Source organism: Cucumis melo, chromosome 4 (genome assembly GCF_025177605.1).
Source record: "Cucumis melo cultivar AY chromosome 4, USDA_Cmelo_AY_1.0, whole genome shotgun sequence".
Taxonomy (NCBI): domain Eukaryota; kingdom Viridiplantae; phylum Streptophyta; class Magnoliopsida; order Cucurbitales; family Cucurbitaceae; genus Cucumis; species Cucumis melo.
The window spans coordinates 30,594,405-30,614,470 of NC_066860.1; the positions used below are offsets into that span (position 1 = coordinate 30,594,405).

General features: G+C 30.1%; 2 protein-coding genes across 3 annotated transcripts; one reads left to right on the forward strand and one right to left on the reverse strand.

Moving 5' to 3' along the window:
* Positions 1-2,719: 2,719 nt before the first annotated feature.
* On the reverse strand, positions 2,720-11,069 carry LOC103486844 (probable ADP-ribosylation factor GTPase-activating protein AGD14). Of its 2 annotated transcripts, XM_008444961.3 has the most exons (12): positions 10,547-11,069; positions 10,110-10,171; positions 9,255-9,342; positions 9,108-9,169; positions 8,925-9,021; positions 7,943-8,392; positions 6,485-7,207; positions 6,226-6,360; positions 6,045-6,131; positions 3,956-4,079; positions 3,509-3,554; positions 2,720-2,927 (listed from the first exon to the last, which is right to left on the reverse strand). In XM_008444961.3, the coding sequence occupies exons 1-12, from the start codon at positions 10,640-10,642 to the stop codon at positions 2,873-2,875; spliced, it is 2,025 nt and encodes a 674-aa protein (XP_008443183.2). In that variant the 5' UTR covers positions 10,643-11,069; the 3' UTR covers positions 2,720-2,872. The 2 variants fall into 2 exon arrangements, with proteins under 2 accessions (XP_008443183.2, XP_050939953.1); XM_051083996.1 differs by lacking the exons at positions 10,110-10,171; positions 10,547-11,069 and adding an exon at positions 9,600-9,641.
* A 3,019-nt stretch (positions 11,070-14,088) lies between these two features.
* Positions 14,089-19,786, forward strand: LOC103486843 (serine carboxypeptidase-like 45). Its single transcript, XM_051083997.1, has 10 exons — positions 14,089-14,335; positions 15,511-15,618; positions 16,384-16,479; positions 16,560-16,652; positions 16,763-16,833; positions 17,542-17,871; positions 17,999-18,129; positions 18,219-18,311; positions 18,408-18,525; positions 19,441-19,786. The coding sequence occupies exons 1-10, from the start codon at positions 14,095-14,097 to the stop codon at positions 19,585-19,587; spliced, it is 1,428 nt and encodes a 475-aa protein (XP_050939954.1). The 5' UTR covers positions 14,089-14,094; the 3' UTR covers positions 19,588-19,786.
* Positions 19,787-20,066: the final 280 nt, after the last annotated feature.

Below are 20,066 nucleotides of genomic sequence, written 5' to 3' on the forward strand. Positions count from 1 at the left end.
GATTTAACCCAAGCTCATTTGGTCTTGCTTGACAGAGTTTAGGTTCACTCGATTATTATATGAACCAATTTCCACAACCCACTTTATTTAGTTGGGTTAGTGAAAGATGAAGTCAAAAGAAAGCAAATATAATGTTGGTGTAGAGTCAGAGATTTCAAGAGAGCCACAATACCATCACAAGTCAGAAAGGCGTCATCACAATTTTATCTATTATAGCAATCATTTAGCTCTATATGATTTACAAAAATATTTTTTTTCCCTACATTCAAATAAGAGCAGAAAAAATTGAAAGATGACGATTCACGAGCATTTTATTGTCATAAAAAAAAGTATTGTCCAACTCTTCAAAAAGCGTTTTAAAAGAACTTTGTACACTTTTTTTTTAAAAAATCGAAGAAAAATCATTTCTTGAACATTTGTAACTTTGCTTCATTCTCTTTTATCTTATTATTGTTCTTGTGGTTCAAAAGTTTTAAGTAATTCGCTTCTAAATAATAAAAACGTTAATGAATTCAAAACTATAATTTGATTTACACAACTTTTTTTTTTGTTCTTCTCATCCTAAATCAAAATTAAGGTTTATATTAAGAAAAACTCCTTTATTTTAAGCCTCCTAACATTATTATAGACATTGAATTGAATTCTTATTCAATATATATTCATAAAATTATTATAGAAGAAAAATCTAATATGAATACATATTTGGAAAAGTTCATTTGCTTTTGAGGGAAGAAAAAGGATATTAATGAATGCGCATAAAAAAGAGAGGCCTTGCCTAGGGCAAAAGCCAGCTGTTTTGTTGGACTAATGTGTACCGCCATTAAAAGTGTATCATGAAACCTTTCTGCTTCCTTAATCAATGCTTTTAAACTCAAAACCCTAATTTCACATGTACAAGTGTGAATCAGCTTTAACTATTCACCTCCATCCCCTCACTTTCCTCTTCTCTTTTCTATTACTTTACCTACTCTCTAGTTCTCTGCTATATACATCTGGCTATCATGTTAATGCTATTTTTCTAAGCATACACAATATATTGGTACTTAAATTTAGTATCCACGATGAATTTTTGTAATATTGAAAAGAAATTAACTGAATTTAATTTAAATTTTCCTACAAATTAATAAGATTTAGTACTGGTGTGATGCTAAAGTCACTTACCTTGATAAGATTTTACAGAGAAAACGAGAATCTTATAAAAAAGAGTGAGATTACACATAATTCAATGCTTAGGTTAGTGATGAATGAAAGGAAGAAGTATTAAGCTAAAACAATCTACCATTTAACTCATCTTTCAAGGATCCTTCACGGTCTACCTATAAGTGCTTGTATCCTTGGTGTGGCAAATCAATAAGAAGCTTTCTAGGGTTTTGGATTAAGTGGGAAAATGTTTGGATTGATTAATGGAGTCCTACCCATTCCTTCCTCTTTCATGGTTAAGGTGGTGCAAATGAAATAGTTTTTTAGTTAATTCACTTGGCTCAGTCCTCAACAGGCTCCGACACTTCCTCTTTCACAATCGGAAAACTAATTTAACAAAGGTTCGGCTGGGCCGAAGCCAAGTTCTATCAGAATAGGCTCAGATATCGTCCTCTTTCCTTGAAACTTCTCTTGGATCTTACACGTTTGTTTTAGGCTCTAGCTATCATATTTTGATTGATTTAATGTTTCGTTAAGCTTTTCAAGACAATTTTGTCCCTTTGTCTAAATTAACTAGCATATATATGAAAAATAGTACATAAAAAAAAGAAATTTATAACACAGAAAATGTAAAAAAGAAAAAGAAAATTTTAATTTTAAGATGTAGAATGATTTAATGCAGAGGAAAATGAATAGTATATATATACAAATATAAATGAAGAAAAAGAGCTCATGGGTAATAAAAGGCAACTAATAATTCAATAGAGTAAGTTTGTAACTTACAAACATTGACTTCTTTTAGCACTTTATCTTATCGTACATTCCATTATTGAATATCTACAAAAGAACAAATGTCAAACTTATCTACAATCAAATTTGTCCCACAATCAAAGTTGATGTGTTCCACTAAGTAATAATCAAAAAATAATAACAGTAATAAATTTTATTATTTTAAGAAAATTAGTTTATTTATATAAATCTAAAAATTGCTTTACTTTTGAATTTAGATTTTGATCTTAACATGACAAATTATTCTTTTTATTTATTTATTTGTGATGAGTTGGATAATCTTTTAGCCTCTATTTTTGAAATATTTTAACGTTTGAGATTCGAATTTGATCTTTATTTTTTTAAAAAAAAATAGCTTAGTTTATACAAATTGTTTTGTCATTAATTTTGCACAAATATTTTGTTAATTATTAATATTTTCACTATAAATTATGAAACCATATTGATATAGTTGTATTTAAAAAAAAAATCTAAAATTCTAAAATACAGACATTACAAAACAACTTAGTCTAGAAGACATTTTTTAATTTGTTCATTTATAAATGCAATTAGTAATTTATAAATGAGATAGTTTTATCATAAGACTAATTTCTAGAAGTGATATTATTTTGGTTTTTTTTATATGTATGTAAAATAATTTCTAGAAGTGATATTATTTTGGTTTTTTTTATATGTATGTAAAATAAATAGCATAAAGTTGAAAGAAAGCTTACGTTCTCCGGACCTATGCTAAATCCGTCATTACAGATGACAAAAAAAATTGCAGCATAATTTCAACGAAAAAGACAGATTGCATCAACAGAAAATAATAATAATAATGATAATGATAATTTGAAGTTCTTACATAAAACTAATGGATAATAATTGTGCATGGAAAACCATCTATACTAAGGGAAATTGAAAATACTACATCTATATATTGAAAATGAAATAACCGTAATCCTTAAGCAAAAGGATTTCCTCCGATCGAAGCAACAGATTCCGGTGGAGTAATGTTCCTAAAATGGACAAACAAACAAGTAACTGATGGTTAAAACGAAATTCGTTATCAAACAACACGATTATCGAGCATCTATTCTCTTGTAGCAATTCCAAATACTGTAGGCACATGAATAAGGAACCTTCTTGATGATATAGATATGATTAATTATTAAATTAAACAAAAGAACAAAGTGACAGCAGAGTACAATACGATCACTGGTGTTTGTTAATTTAACACATTGACAAGTTGTAACAAACAATGACAAAAGACGAGTCAAGCGCTTCACAAAAAACCATATAAAAACACAACTCAGAAATTCAAATAATATATCCGTAAGAATGACCAAAAGTGTTGCCGGAAATTAAGTGCTTAAAGGGAAATCACTTAGGGTGAGTTTGGTATCGCTTTTTACCATAGTAGTTTTTAACAAACCACTTTGTTAACCTATAGAATATATCCCGAGTTCAAATCGGTTTTCAGCCAGCCAACAACTTTTCACATGATCGGAATTTGGGATGAATAAGTTCTTTCGGCATATGAACATTTTTCTTGAGAAACAGTAAAATGATAGTGATTATAACACTTAGCAGAACTTACGATATTTGAGAGCCCGGTGCTTGCCCAGCCATGAGTGATAAGCCACCTGTAATTAAAAACAAGAATAAGAAGGTAGGAAACAACGTAAATTTTTTGAGATTTAACAAGTTTTTCCACAAAAGTATATATTATGAAATCAACAAATAAAGAACACACGAAAACGTAAAAGTAGAGAAATGATGCAGAGGTTTATGTGGCTCATCAATTGTGTGTTAGCTACGTCTATAGGGTAGTAGGAGAATAGTTTTATTAGAGAGTAATACAGATTAAGAATTGAAGAGTCTCGAATTTTCTAAATCCTAGGAGGATCATAAACATAAATAAACTCAAAAGCATGGAAAATACACAAATAAAACAAATAATAGAAAACAACCTTTTTTTTTGGATAAGATAACAAGCTTAATTTTATAGAATAGTTTTTCTTGGGGGAGCGAAGGAGCTGCTTACCTTGTGCTGCAGTTGGAATAAATGGTGCTGGATTTTGAGAAAACCATGGTTGAGAACCACCAACTAAGGAGGATGGCAATTGTGCATTAGGGAGAGCAGACTGCAAAGAGCTCATGTCTAAAAACTACAAAATGCAAAAAAGTAGAGAATTACTGTGATTAGATCATCCATGTCTCAAACCAAAGATGTTTATCGACTATGCATAGATTAAATAACAAGGAAAAGCATCCAGAATTATGAAGTGAACAGTTAAGGGCCCGTTTGGTAACGTTTCTATTCTCTGTTTCTTGTTTCTTGTTCCTTGTTCCCTGTTTCCTGTTTCTTCTTTTTTTAGAACAAGAAACAGTAATGCGTTTGATAACTGTTTCTATTTTTTGTTTCTTGAAAAAAAAAAAGAAACAGAAACAAAAAAGTGTTCGATAACTGTTTCTTGTTTATTGATTTTCTTCTAGATTTATTTTTTATTTTTCACATCTACTTCAATTAAACATTAAACAAAAATATAGGTCTATCCATCAAACATAACAAATAAAATTATCAAAAGTTTATTCATTTAATACGAAGAAGTATCAATGAACGAATAAAAATAATAACATAAACATAAAATTATATTTATCCTTCAAATGTTACCAAATTTGATTGGCAATATCATCTCTTACTCAGGCAATTTCTCTTTTTAATCAATCAATTTCTACAATCTCATTGTTATTTCGTGACATCTAGAATTTAATATTAATTTTAAAGTAAGTTATTATGTCTTCAATATTCAGAATTGAAAGAAACAAAACAAAATTTAACCTTTAACTCTTAACCTATGATGCTTTAGAGAAAAACTCACAACGAAAATCCAGATTTGCACAAAGAGAAAGATGAAAACTATGGATCCGACGAAGAGGAACAATCAGGCAAAAACTATGGATCCGACGAAGAGAAAGAGTTCGGGTTGTCGAGAAAGACGGTGAGAGGTGAAGAGGAAGACAATGTGCAAAGAAAAACGATGAGTAAAAGAGGAAGAGGATGATTATTTGGAGAAGACGATGGAGATAAAAGGAAAAGGAAACCAATAAAAATAATTGAAAAAAGAAAAATGAACCAATAAAAATAATTGAGAAAAAGGAAAATAAAAGAAATAAAAATAATTGAGAAAAATGAAAATAAAAGAAATAAAAATAATTGAGAAATTAGAAAAAAGCAAATAAAAATAATTGAGAAAAATGAAAGGAAAAAAAATAATTGAGAAAAAGGAAAAGGAAACAAATAGAAATAAATTGAGAAAAAGGAAACCAATAAAAGCAATTGAGAAACGGAACAGAAGAAACTATTTTTTTTTGTTCCCAATAATTCTTTCTAAAATGAGAAACGTTTCTACTTTTTTTGAGAACGAGAAACAAGGAACGTTATCAAACACTTCTGTTTCTTAAAAAATGGAAACAGAAACAAGAAACAGGAAACAAGAACGTTACCAAACGGGCCCTAAATAACTCCTACGTTGCAGAAATAAGAAAAATAAGTTTTTCGGGTTTCTTTCTAGAGACAACCAAGAGAAATAATAAGGGGCACAAATTCAGAAGGTGGAGAAAAGTTCGCCAAAAAGATATTAATTCATCATCACTGATTGAATTAATCTGCTAATACAGAATACCCGACACATTTTTGCATATAACAGACTCCATGAAGATTGGAACATAAAGTCGCTAGTGGAATAAATCTGGTTGAAGATATTGATGACATTTTTGAGAAAGGCTCAATATGTGCAAATGAGTCCAACATCTATTTCTCCTAAGAAGAGCAATGCAACCAGAATGAGTTACTATAGGCCAATCAGCTTGACAACCTTTACATCTATTTCTAACATCATAACTGTTATATTTATTATAGGTGTATCAACAATGGAAACTTATTATTTTCTTCAAGTGATAACATCTTATGTTCAAGAGTATAAGTAGGCTTTACCTATATTAAAGAGGATGTTAACATGGTTAAAACTTCATACAAGCCAATAATACAGAGAGTATTTTCTTTAAGAGTTCGTCTTCTTAATCCTCAGTCCAATATTATATGGATCCATGATATCAGAAAAAAATCATACCATATTTGTTTGCTCCATATCTGGATCATATGGAAGGTCAAATGGGTTTGTCGATTTACCACTGGTCATCTGTGTACCTCTCTCTCCCTGCAAAGAACATTTGAGTTATAAAATTGAATCATAAACTCATGAAAGAGAACATATGCAGACATATTTAGCATGGTACAATGGTTTTATATACCTCTGTAACTCCAAAAAACAAATGTCCATCGGAAGAAGGCAGGAACTCTTGAACTGGAACTTGAAGCTCGGTATTTTGCTTACCACCCTGTAGGGAGAGATCTGTGATGGCATCTTCAAATGCATTCCAAGACGCCTGATCAACAAGAGATACAAGATTGAGTTTCTTTCCATTTACAGCATAATATTAAACATAAAATGCATCATGAACCTAGTACATCAGGAGTATTCTTGTCAAGATTCAAGAAAATTCTGCTTACATCAGTGCTCATCACTTCAGCTGGAACTTGAGCATTAGGCAAATTAGTATGCCATTGACTACTTGCTAATAAAGATGGATCATAAGCACTGTAATTTGGAGTGGACGGCCACTGGACAACAGCACTAGAAGATACAAAAGGATCGAACTTTCCCAACGCACCTTCATTAGAAGGAGGAACAAGCTTTCCGAAAGCACTTTCATTGGAGGGATTCTTGACAGCATTAACATTAACGGAACTATGAACAGATGATGTTGTCTGAGGTGAATCAAATGTGGCCCATCCTTCATTTTTGGGGACTGCCGACTCTAATGGCATTTTATCCAATGTTGCAGGATGCTGTGGATTAGTCTCAGGAAAAAATTGCAGGGATTGAGGTGGTGGTGACCGTTGTTGAGGTTGATTTTCACAAAAAGATGGTGATGCAGATGACAACTGAAACAAATCCACTGGTGGAGCAGGCAATGATGCCTGTGACTGGAACAAGTCAACAGATGAAGTTACAGCGGAGACGGGTTTTGGTGCAAATGGTTCTTCAAAAAAACTTAAACTAATGGAAACTCCAGGAACAGATGACTGCTGAGAAGTAGGCATCTTATCTAGATTGTTGTGTGCAATTGTCTCGGGTTCCAACACACCATCCGTTACGCCAGCTGAATTATATGACTTCAGAGACGTAGAGTTGCTGTCAATTGAACCAAAGCTGCCGGAAGACATCGTTCTCTAGGAAAAATAAAAATAAAATTGAGAGACGTCAGAATCATTTGACAGTCAACAACATGGACATAAAATTAAAACAGAGATAGTAGTAATGCAAGTAATAATCATAGTAGTAGTAATAATAATAATCATCATCAAAGAGAAGCATTAAATCACTTCAAGATATTGAAGTAAATCATAACTCAACAGAAGCACCAGTTCTGAATCACAAGACATTCAATATTCCTTGTTTACTCCTAGTCATCTTCTCTTGTCAATGTCACTCTTTACTTTATTGTCTTAAAGTTAAAAAGAATAACCTTTTACTTTGGCACGCAGGGAAATTAATTCCTTTAGGAACATTTGAGGCACCTTCTTCTTGCCTCAAAACTCAATGAAGCTCAATGATGCATCTACTATAAACATCATGAAAGCAAAGACATATTTGAGCATCTCTTTTGGGGCATCCAATGCTATCCCAGCTTCAAGCCGCAATGATAAAAATTGAAATAGATATCGAAGGGGTTTTTTAACTAAGATGGATAAAAGATTTCACTTGCGCATCTTTCTAAACTTGATCAATAAGTTGCATAAACTAAACATTTCTATTCTACATCACATTGTGGATACCTCACCTTATATGCCAAATGTCTAATTTGATGCTGGAAAAAAAAAATGTTGCAAAGATGTATCATTATCACGAAAGCCAGCATAAGACACCTACTTAAAATTTCTCAAAAAGGTAAATTTTAAAAATACCTGTGGCCGTGAGATTCCATATGCATCCCTATGGCCATTTGCCTCAGCGGACATGCTACTTATTTGATGTCTTGTATCATCATTAAGCATATCTCTAGCACAAGGAAAAGGTGGACTACTAAATCCGGAGTCCTTCTGAAAATTTGGTGAATGAGCACCAGATCTGAAAGGGTCACCTCCACTAGAGACTGAAAAGTCTGAAACCCTCGAGGCATATCCCTCATTAGCAAACCTGTCATCATATGTTTGGTCACTTAAGCGGCCAGGACTAAAGACTGAACCAGACACTTTCCCCTCGTATCGACCTCTATCTGAACCAGGTTTCCTGGTAAGTGAAGCAGCTTGTTTTCCATATTTCCTATCTTCATATTGATAATCATAAGGTGGACTTTGGGAGTAAGAATGATAAGAACTGGCTCGTCTGGTCTCATCTTCATGGATTCTTAGACTCTGCAAGAGAAAACTGAAAATTAAAATGAGCTAAGAAGAACGTGACTAATTCAGGGCACATGTACGCGGGCTGTGCAAAAAGAAATCCTGAATCCCTAATACCATGAAAAAGAAAATTAAAGAAAAGAGTTCCCACAAGTAATTCAAGTGCATTACAGAAAAAACTTCCTGCATTGTTAATCATTTTAGTTTCCCTCTTGCACCAGTTTTTTTTTAATAAGAAACCAGAGTTTCATTAAGAAAAATAAAAATAAATAAATAAATAAACAAAAAGCCCACATGAGAGAAACCGAACGTATCAAAAGCCCTTCCAGTTCCAGACCAAAAGAATAACACATAACTGATAATCACAAAATGCCTTAGGAGTTAGGCCACCGCCCATAAGGGAGTATTAAACCTTACATTATCCCGAAGAAAACCTCCAGACCGATCAACCTCTCTTCCACCAAAAAAATAAAAAAACACACATCCATAATTATCACTTATCGGTAGAGTACACAAAAAATCTGACAGCATTGGATCATGAAAGTACCTGCATGTCTCTAGGAGGTTTCTCGGATGTTCTTCCACCAGCATATTTTCTATCAACATATACATTCTTTATAAATTCCCGAATTTTCTCGACATTGCTGCAAGATGGACCATATAACATGTAAGCTCTTTAGTCTAAAATCAAAAGTTCACGATCTTAGGAACAAATGAAAAATTATTGTACCTGTTAACTGGCAATCGCTGTCTTTGGAAGTCCCAATCCTTTAAATAGATTTCCCTTGCTCGCTAGAAAGATATTTAAATAATAATAATAATAAATAAAGGGAAAGAACATCCGTGCAAGAAAAGGAAAACAACATATTTTAGTTACCTGGTTCCCACCATTTTGAAGTGCTTCAACTTCTTGGAAAGTAAACTTCGCCATCGATACTGACTTAACTCGATGAGTAAACTCGCGACTTTACACAATCAAGGTAGAAAATAAAAGTTTGAAGAAAATGACATACAGGACTAATAAAAATAATCATCTTACTCTACAAGATTCAAATGTTTATTCAAATAACTTTTGCTAACATACTCGATAAGATAGTTCAAAACATTAAGAAAACTAAAGAATTCAATTATGATAACATACTTAATCAGAAACAAGAATGTCACTCATTCTTTCGGGCACAATAATAGAGTAATACTTATATGAAATGTTTATATGACATACCACCTATATCATTTCCATTGTGATGTGAAGACAACTTTCAACCTTGTCAACATCAAAAGTTAAAAAAAAAAAAAAAAAGAGGTCCATCACTCCCTTGATTCCAGAGAGTTCAGAAAACAGCAAATAGATGAACTAAAACTCTTAAATCATTAACAGCCTCAAATACAACAATGAAAAAAAGCATTTAAAAGGCAATAAATTATTATAGCAAGAACGAATCAGCTGAATATATGCACGTGAAAATAAATGTTAACCTAATGCACATATGAACATATGTGTGCATCCGAAGTTAAACATAAAATAACAGAATAGGAAACACTTTTAATTTCCCAACCAACTATAATGATTGATGACCAAAAAGTTATCAAAACGTCAATATATATAATTTCAATCATTACAACGTGTACTCATACTAAAGCTCCATATTCGCAGGCAAAGGCATGCTGAAAAAAGAAAAGAAAACCTATTCATCACGTACTCAAACATTGTTAAAGAAAAGGAGATACTCACTGTATTCCACTGCAAGTCATACAAACAAAAGTCCAAAAGTTTGTACAAACATACTGAGGGCCCTGTAAATCAAAATGTCCGAAAAAGGTCAGAAACAAGATATAATATAACGAAACGAAGAAGAAACGAATCGCTGAAATGATACAATGCAACTCTAAAGAACATCCAGCTTTAGAACACTGGAACAGTATGATGAATAAACCTAAATAGGTAAACTCAAAGCATCCAATACATTTTCAAATTCAAAATTAACAAGTTCGTTCATATAATAATTGTCAATTTCCGCGAAAACAAGCCACCACCAGAAGAATTTCCAGCTAAAACGTACTCAAGAAAGCGAAAGATAAACTGGAGTTGACAGAAATGAACAAAAATTGGATGAAAAATCATTTTCAACAACATCAAGAAAGAGAAAAGAGACGAAAATTTCAATTTACCAGGCCATTACAGTTAATACATCTCCTATTTGGTGGAAGCTTCATAAGGCCTCTAATTATCCTCTCGTTCCGCTCCTCTTCCTTCCTACTCCCCATTGCTACAAAGGCGAAGAAAGATCTAGGGTTTCTTCAAACAAACAGTAGAAGACGAAAAAAAATCGAACAGATTCTCAACGGGAAACAGTTGCGCAGAAGAAGAATTCAAGAAAACAAAAAAAACATCGGAAGTTATTCAAATCAACACAAGAACGAAGAAGAATCAACTTCAGTTAGCTGGAAGTCGATATTGATGATTGCAGCATTGATTGATTATCAAAATGAATAGTGGAATTCGAATTTTAAAATTGATTTTCTTCAAAAGTTGTGAGAAAAATAATTGAAAGTAATTAGACGTTTGAAGTTTACGATTGGGTTTATGTGTCCGCCGAATCACACGCTCACAATTACAGTTATCAATCAAATTTTTGAATGATACATTTTTAATATTTTATTGTTGAAATAATTAGTTGTTTATTTATTTTTCTTGTTATGTTTACTTTGAGAAAAAAAAATGTTTTGAGTCAATGGACAATGAAATCGACAAAATTAAAAACTAAAAAATAAAAAAAAGAATTTGAGATAATAGGTCAATTTCAAAGTGGAAAAAGAATTTTATTAAATCTTAAAATAATTAAGTTGATAATAATTTCTTTATTAATTTTATTGTTTTATGTTTTAAATTATTTTGCCTTTTTTCTTATTATATTTCAGTTATGACTTTTGGTGTTTGTTAATAGATGTTTGAATTTCAATTCAAATTCTTGAAAGAGAGAAAGAAAGAAAAAAAATGCTAAATTACATAGCTTTACTTAATTTATTCAAACTATACAATATTTTGTTAATGTTCTATTTTTTACAATTTTCTTCATTATTATTTTATTTTATTTAAAAAATTAAGCTTATAAATCCTACATTTTTACCTATAAATCTGTTTTAGAAAATTTGTATCCACTTTTTGAATACATACATACACGTGTATACATACATACGTACATTATACATGTATATAAATACATACGTACATTATACATGTGTATAAATACATACATATATGCATATGTATGTATACATACATATTTATACATACATACATATTTATCCATACATACATATTTTTACATACATACATACATACATACATACATACATACATACATACATACATACATACATACATACATACATACATACATACATACATACATACATACATACATACATACATACATACATACATACATATATATATATATATAGAAAACATAAGATTGTATTTTTTTTAGGTTTCAAACTTTGGTTTAACTTTTTATATATTAATAAAGAGTGAAAAGTAAAACATAAAAACTTACCCTAGAACTATTGTTTTAGTTATTAAAAAAACGATTAAATTTTTTTCAAATAGGCTTAATTTTTTTTTTAATGTGAACATATTTTCAATTGCATGAAGATAAGTATTATGTAATTATCCTTTTCCTAAGTTGGAGATATAAATTTCTCATTCTTGGTTAAGGCTTCTCATATTTATGACATATTTTAAAAATAAAATTTTTTACATACTTATGGATCAAGGTTCGTACACTTATGTTTATACGAACTTTTTATTTGACTAATTCTATCTCTAAATTTTGAAAATATATTTTCCTTTTCAAAAGCTAAACTTTGAAGTTAGGTATGACAACTCTTATCTAGAAAAGAGAACCATCTTGGAGTAATTACAATTCCATAAAACATATAACGGTTTATTTTCTAAAAAAAGAAGATTCGACAAAAAAATTATTGATTGTTGCTAAAACAAGGACATCTACCAATTTATTGTCATTCTATGACATTTAGATAATAAGAAAAAAAGATCACCCCAATCGACTTCCTAAAAAATTGTCTCTATATTGTTTTATGTTTAAAAAAGATAGTAATGTTTGTTGAACACATTTATAATGTGCAAAGACGAGTTAGCTTCAACTTAGAGGAGAAGATGTGGGAGACTCCATAGATGCATTGAAATTTGTTGCTCGTATAATTTTTCAATTTATTTGATCGACTCAATCTTTATGGTTTGTTAAATGCAGTTTTACGCTTCTAAAATAGTAATAAAAGAACGAAGTTCAAGATTAAATTAAAACATAATTTAAAGTTTGTTAAAAAAGTTTTAAATAAATTTTTTCAAAAGTTATAATCACCATAAAATTGAATACGTAGGAAAAAAGAGAGTTCATAGTTTGAATGAGCTAAGTTAAAACTTTCCACTCACTCTTATCTTCTTTTAATTATCTCAAGAGGTTGTCAATCATACTCCACAAATGTTTGAGTGGGTGTTTGGTTTTTCAATCTCCAATAAGAATTTAATTTGTCTATGTTTACTTCCCCATCTATGATTCAAATCTTATTTTCTCTTTGGCTTTGAGATCAAGGGTGAAACATAATTCATCCAAAAGTAATTTAAAGAGTGGATTTTAATTAATTATATTTGTTATTTATCTATGTTTTGCAGTAACAGTAAATCGTAAGACCTATGTCCAAATCTATAATAAAAAAAAGGCAATATGATTATTGTATTTATCATTATTGTTATAGATATTGTTATTATTATCTTTAGGGTTAAACGATAATCGATAATGACAACGATAATTAAGTTTAACAATTTTGTAATTTTAAGTAAAGACAATGAAAGTCAACTCAATTACGTTTGTGATTCTCAGACTCATTATGAACGATTATGAACAAAATCCTATTACGAATTTACCAATTTTACTACCATTCGGCAAACATGATCTAAAAGTAAATTAAAAAAGATGATGATAGAAAATTCAAAAGCATTTAAACAAGCCCCTAAATTTTAATATTAGTTTGTGTTAATTAAAACGTAAATATTATCAATAACGATTAGGACTAAAGTTTAGATCATCTTATTAAATTTTCCATTCTAATAATAATACACACTAATAAACTTCTATAAGTTTTTATCAATATCACATATATACATTGATAAAAATTTATAAATGCCCATTAATATTTACTATTGATATCGAAAATTAAATTTTGTTATATTTTGATTCATTTTGGTATAATTTAAAATGTCCTTATGTATATTGTTACTAGTTTTTTATTTTCGACCATCGCTAGATGTACATGTACTTCTTACGTTTAATCGATTATAATATACCTAAAACAAAATAATTTCTATAACACTCTCTTTAACATATTATATATCAACAAAATTAAACATGGAAAATGTCGATAAAAAATCAAACAAAAAACAAAACACTTCCAAGATCAAAATTCAAAGAGACACTAAAAAAATCCATCATTTCCCACCATGACAATTCAATTTTATACACTGATCAAAATGGAACTCCATCTATACATCAACTCACATTTCAATCTAATGCTCTTTCCATATTAAGCACACCAAAGGACCAACTATATAAATTGCATTATATATCATCAAATAAACAAGAGACAGAGCTAGCAAAATGGGACCGCGCTCCAACCCCTCGATGGCGGTAATTGCCATGGTGGCCATTGCCTTCTCCATCGTGCTCGGTCCGAGGTCGTCGTTCGTCATGGCTAATCAATTGGCAGATCACGATCGAATCACATCCTTACCAAACCAGCCCATGACAACAACGAATTTCAAGCAATTCGGGGGCTATGTTACCGTGAATGAGAAGGAAGGAAGAGCTCTCTTTTATTACTTTGTTGAAGCTGAGTCTAAGGCTTCTTCTAAGCCTCTTGTTCTTTGGTTCAATGGAGGTATATATTTAGTTTAAAGAACTAAGTTTTGATTGTGCATGGAGATTTGCATGGCGAATTTGGAGATTTCAAGTTTCTTAAGAAAAAAAAGTATATAACTATTAGCCAATTAAACACTTTGAATTTAATTTCTTGTGTATGTTTTAGTACGTATTAATTTCTCTTCAATTTTGAGTTTAACTATTTTTAATTGTTCACTTTCCGATTTTTGCTATTAATTTTAAGTGAAAATTACTATTAGCTTCACTAGTGACGGAAAATTTTAATCCAATTCTTTTAAATTAATCAAATTTTAACACACGAAGGATGGAAAGAAGAGCAATAAAAAGAAAACTAAAAAATGGATGATAAAATTAATTGTAATAATTCAAAACTTACTGACCCAATCAGAATTAACTCAAAATTCAAATGTAATATTTTGAAACAACATTCTCAAATATAGCAAAGAAATATAAACTATTTACAAATTAAAATAAAATTATAAAATTCTTTTTAGCTCATTTGAGTTTTTTTTCTACGATTGGTAAATAATTTCACTTTTTTGACATTTATGATTATTCCTCTATTTTGAAATGTAAACCATATAGACATTGGATACAAAATTTAGGACTTTTTTCGTTTTTTAATAAATAAAAAAGAAGTCTTGTATTGTAGTGCTAATTATGATATAGATCGTTCTCTTTCTCTACGCATAAATGACTACATATTTTTCTAATATTTTTAAGGGGTTTTTAGAAAGTAGAAAAAAGACAAAACATAGATCAAAACTATATTAAAAAGCAAAATTTATTGTAAATATGTAGGGAGTATTTTCTATTTTGAACGATTTCTCTTGTTATAAAATATAATACTTCTGACAATATTTTAGAAAATATGGTTCTATTGCTTTTATTCAGAAACAAACCATAGAGTTCTATTAAACCCTTCATAAAAATCAATGTAAACGGAAATTATTTTAGTTCAACAATTAAAAAAATAGGTGGTAAATGAAATGATAATTAAAATATATAAAATAACTTGTAAAGAAAATTAAAATAAAATATTGACTAGTAAAAGAAAACCAAAACAAGAAAATAAAATAATTAGTATATAGAATTGAAAAAAGAAAAAAAGAAAAAAGTGTTATTGCTTGTTTGAAAATAGAACTTATTATTGGGTTTGTATATTGAAATTAGATACATTGGCTGGCTGTTCATCACTTGGAGGTGGAGCTTTGCTAGAACATGGGCCATTTAAAATTAATGGTGAAGTTTTAATTAAAAATCATTATAGTTGGAATACAGGTCACTTTCCACTTCCTTTGTTCTTAGTAATTACAACTTTAATTTTTAAATTATCATGTTTTTAATTCTTACATTTTAGTATACATATTAACTCATTTAATTAATAATTAGTCATATTCAATTACCTCATCCACCAATGATTATCTATATACATAATTTAAGTGTTTGTACTAAGTGATGTACTTAAGTTTTTTTAATGTATTTTAAATTAGTTAAATGATATAAGGAAACTCACCAAAGCCAAATGCTTTTTTGGGCAAAGTATAAGACATAATAACGTTGAAAGTTAAAGATACTAAATGAAACAAAATAAGTATCAACCTTTGAGTTTTATTTAGTTAAATTTATCTAATTTTATAAATATTAGTTTAATGGTTTAATCAATTTGAATATATGTCTTTCTATCCAAAAGTTTGCACTCAAATTCTAACGTTTAAATTTATAAAAAAAACACACACACACATTTTATTAATAATTATTATATTAAAGAGAGATATTTAAAAAAAAATAAAATAAATTAAGATATTGTAAAATTTTGAATTCAAATAGAAATTGATAGACTTCTATTACTATCAATGACATAAGTGTCTATCGATGTTTATTATTGATAGAATCTAAAATTTTGCTAGATGTTTTAAATATTTTGTCAAATTTATTATTTTTGACGATTCTCCGATTAACAATTATCATTTTTTTTATCATCAATTTACGATGAACTGTGATATTTTGTTATATTTGTAAATATTTTATAATATGTGTGTGCAGAAGCAAATATGTTATATGTAGAGTCGCCAGCTGGAGTTGGATTTTCATATTCTAAGAATAAATCTTTTTATTCAAACATAACGGATGCTATTTCAGGTTCGGGATGTGTAATTTATAGAACAAATTAAAGCTTGTTTTTAATTTTAAGAATTTTATTTTATTTTTTATTTTGAAAGTTGAAGATAATTTTATGTTCCTACAACGTTGGTTGGAGAAGTTTCCTCAATATAAGAAAAGAGATTTATATATTGCTGGAGAAGCTTATGCAGGTAAAATTTGAATTTACACTTTGGGCTAATTATTAAATACAGATTTGTAATTATTAATTCCTTTTCTAATTATTATTATTTTATTTGGTTTTTTCTTTTGTCATTAGGAGGACACTTTGTGCCATTACTTGCACAGCTAATTGTTAATTCAAATTTGAAGCTCAAACTCAAGGGAATAGCTGTAAGGTTTTTAAAATTTTGGGTTTGGAATACATTTTCAAACGTTTAAATTCTAAATTAGTACCAAAATAGAGAATAGAAAGAAGTTGATATTCGTTCATATATTGAAATGCTACAAATCAGGAACTATAAATAAAGAAACGTATGACAAACTTTAAAAAGGGAAGAGAAGAAGAGACGTCTAAAACAGGCAAAAGAGGAAAGAAAATACTTGGACAGGAAATGAACATTCTGAACACGGAATTAGAAGAAATTTCGAGGAATGAAGATTCTGAAAGAGGGAAAATATCCTGACCGAGAATGAACATCCGGATTAAGGAAGAGACAACTTGAATAAAGAATTAATATTAAAAAGATTGAACCGAACTAAATGAATTGAGCTGAAATAGTTTGAAAGAAAGTGAACTGAAACAAACCAAATCGGTTGGAATAGATAGTTGAAAGAAACTTGATTGGAATAAAGGGAATGGAGAGAATTGCATCGATTGTTTTTTTGAAATGTTATATAAATGAGAGACTATGAATAGAAAAATTACATGAACCTACTTAAAATAAACAATATAGTCTACAATAGTCTCCATCCATATATTAATCCCTTTGAAACTCAACAACGTAGCATCTCCTCATTCATTTGGTTATATTCAATTTGTGTGATCATTGAATAAATAAAATTGGATGAAATGGAAGATTGGAGTTAGTTGGATTGCAGATCGGAAATCCTCTTCTTGACATCCAAGTAGACGCCAATGCCCTTTCCCAGTACTGGTGGTCGCACGCCCTCATCTCCGACGCTGCCTTCAACCTTCTCACTTCCGTCTGCAACGCCTCTCGTCTCGTCACCGAAGGAATCACCAATTCCCTCTCTCGCGACTGCATCTCCGTCGCCACTAACGTCTCCAAAGAACTCTCTCCCGCCATTGATTACTTCGATGTTGCCGCCGGCGACGCCTGTCCCTCCGCCAACGCCTCGCTCTTCGGCGATCTCAATCGCACCGATCCTCTCCGCTTCACTCTGCTCCAGACCTTCATCTATGGCCAGGTGATTCGATTTATTATTATTATTATTATTATTATTATTATTATTATTATTGCAATGCGATATTTAGGGCTTTTTGCTCTGGTTGTGTGATTTTGAAATTGTTGTTCGATTTCAATGCTTCGTGTAGTCTGGACAGAAAGATCGAGACCCTTGTGCGGGAGATACTGTAGCAAAGTACTTGAATCGACATGATGTTCAGAAAGCTCTCCATGCGAAGCTAATTGGATTTTCGACATGGAGGATCTGCAGATTTCGGAAGTGATTAATTTTTGTGATTGACGTTTTTTTATTTTGAAATTTGTATGTGAGATGTTGAGTTTCTGATTGTTGATTTTTTGTTCGGTTAGAGAATGGAAATATAATTTGAGGAACAGATTGGTGCCGACGATTGGTGTCGTTGGCGCGCTCGTGAAGTCTAAAATTCGAGTATTGGTCTACAGGTAAATGCCAAGTGTAACTCTATGTGGGTTCAACTTCAAACTTTAAACAAAGTAGGAAAACGAATTAATTGAGTTGTTACCATTGAAATGTGGCAGTGGAGATCAAGATTCGGCTTTACCATTTAGTGGGACTCGGACATTGGTGAATTCACTCGCTAACTCGATGAATCTTTGCCCAACTGTGCGCTACAGACCTTGGTTTTCTGACAAAAAGGTCACTTTCCTTTTCACTTTTACCCTAACAAATGCTCACCTAAAATTCTTAACTCTTTTTTCTTTTTCCTCAGAAATTAATTTTGGTTTGAATTTGATTTGAATTTCAAAAGGTTATAATTTTATTTATGAATATTGAATATAGTTTTTATTTGGTCTTGCCTTTTAATATTTCCTCCTACTTTTGAGTTTTGCTAATACTCATCTTGGTCTTTGGCATTAACTTTTATTTTGGTGACTCATTAAATGAAATTTTAAAGTCAACAGTGTGAGAAAAGATAGTGATAATTAATTTTCGTACTCTTTAATCTTTTTGGAATTAATTCAGAGACATTAACAATAAAGATGAAAGTGTATGTTTAATGAAAATCAATGTTAAAATTGTAAACATAAGCTTAAGGTGCAACAAAACTAAATAAACTAAATACTTAAAAGTTAATAATTTGAAATGGGATGACCAAGTGCGAATTAAAATCGAAATTTAGGGATAAAATTATAATATTTTGAAATTTAAAGACCGAATGAAAACTACACTTAAAACTTAATGACCAAAATAGTAATTTTCATATTGGTTAAATAGTCACTCCTACTACTTAGAACATGTTTGAAAGTAATTTTAAAATAATTAAAATTACTTTTGTTATTTTCAAAAGATGAAAATTGCATTAGGTAAACGAAAACTAAAATTTTAAATTGATTTTGAGTTATTAAAGATTTGAAATGATATTAAAATATGACAATAAACTACCATAGTATTTCTAAGATTTATTGAAAATACAAAAATTTGACATTTGTACTTCAAGAGAATATTGATCTAAAAAACAGAACCAACAAATTTAGTAGTGTGTATAAGAAATTCTTGTTCTTCAAAATATAAATTTATAAACAAAATTGTGATTTTGTTTTGTTGGATTAGGTTGGAGGTTGGACTGAAGAATATGGTAAATATTTATCTTATGCAATTGTGAGAGGTGCATCTCAAAAAACAGCACAAACTCAGCCCAAGAGGTCTCTACTACTTTTCAAGTCATTTTTGGCTGGAAAACCACTGCCAGAAGCCTGATTAGAAACAGAAACAAACACACAAATTTTATGAAATAAGATGTAATTTTCTTTTCTTTTTTGTGAGTTTGAACACTTAAAGCTAATGAATGAAACAATTGCTTCGATGTAAATCTGTCCCATCACTTCGTGTTTGTATCAATCGTGGTTTTAAGAGTAAATTATAGAGGAAAGATGATACACGAATCGTTTATGGATTATACACGAGTCCCATTTTTTTTATCCATCTCATGACGATAACTTTGACCTTCTAATACGGCAATTGGTTCATACCAAACTTTTTGTCAAGCTACAATATCTTGTTTAGTTCCCTATATATATTAGAGAAACACGTTGATTTCTTAGTAACATCATTTTTTTTTCATTACACGATAAACTTCAACAATAAATAACATTAGGTTACTTGTAAACAAAAGTAACCTTTTTTTCATATACAAAATCATTACAAAATGACGAAACATATTTTAAATGTTTAATTTT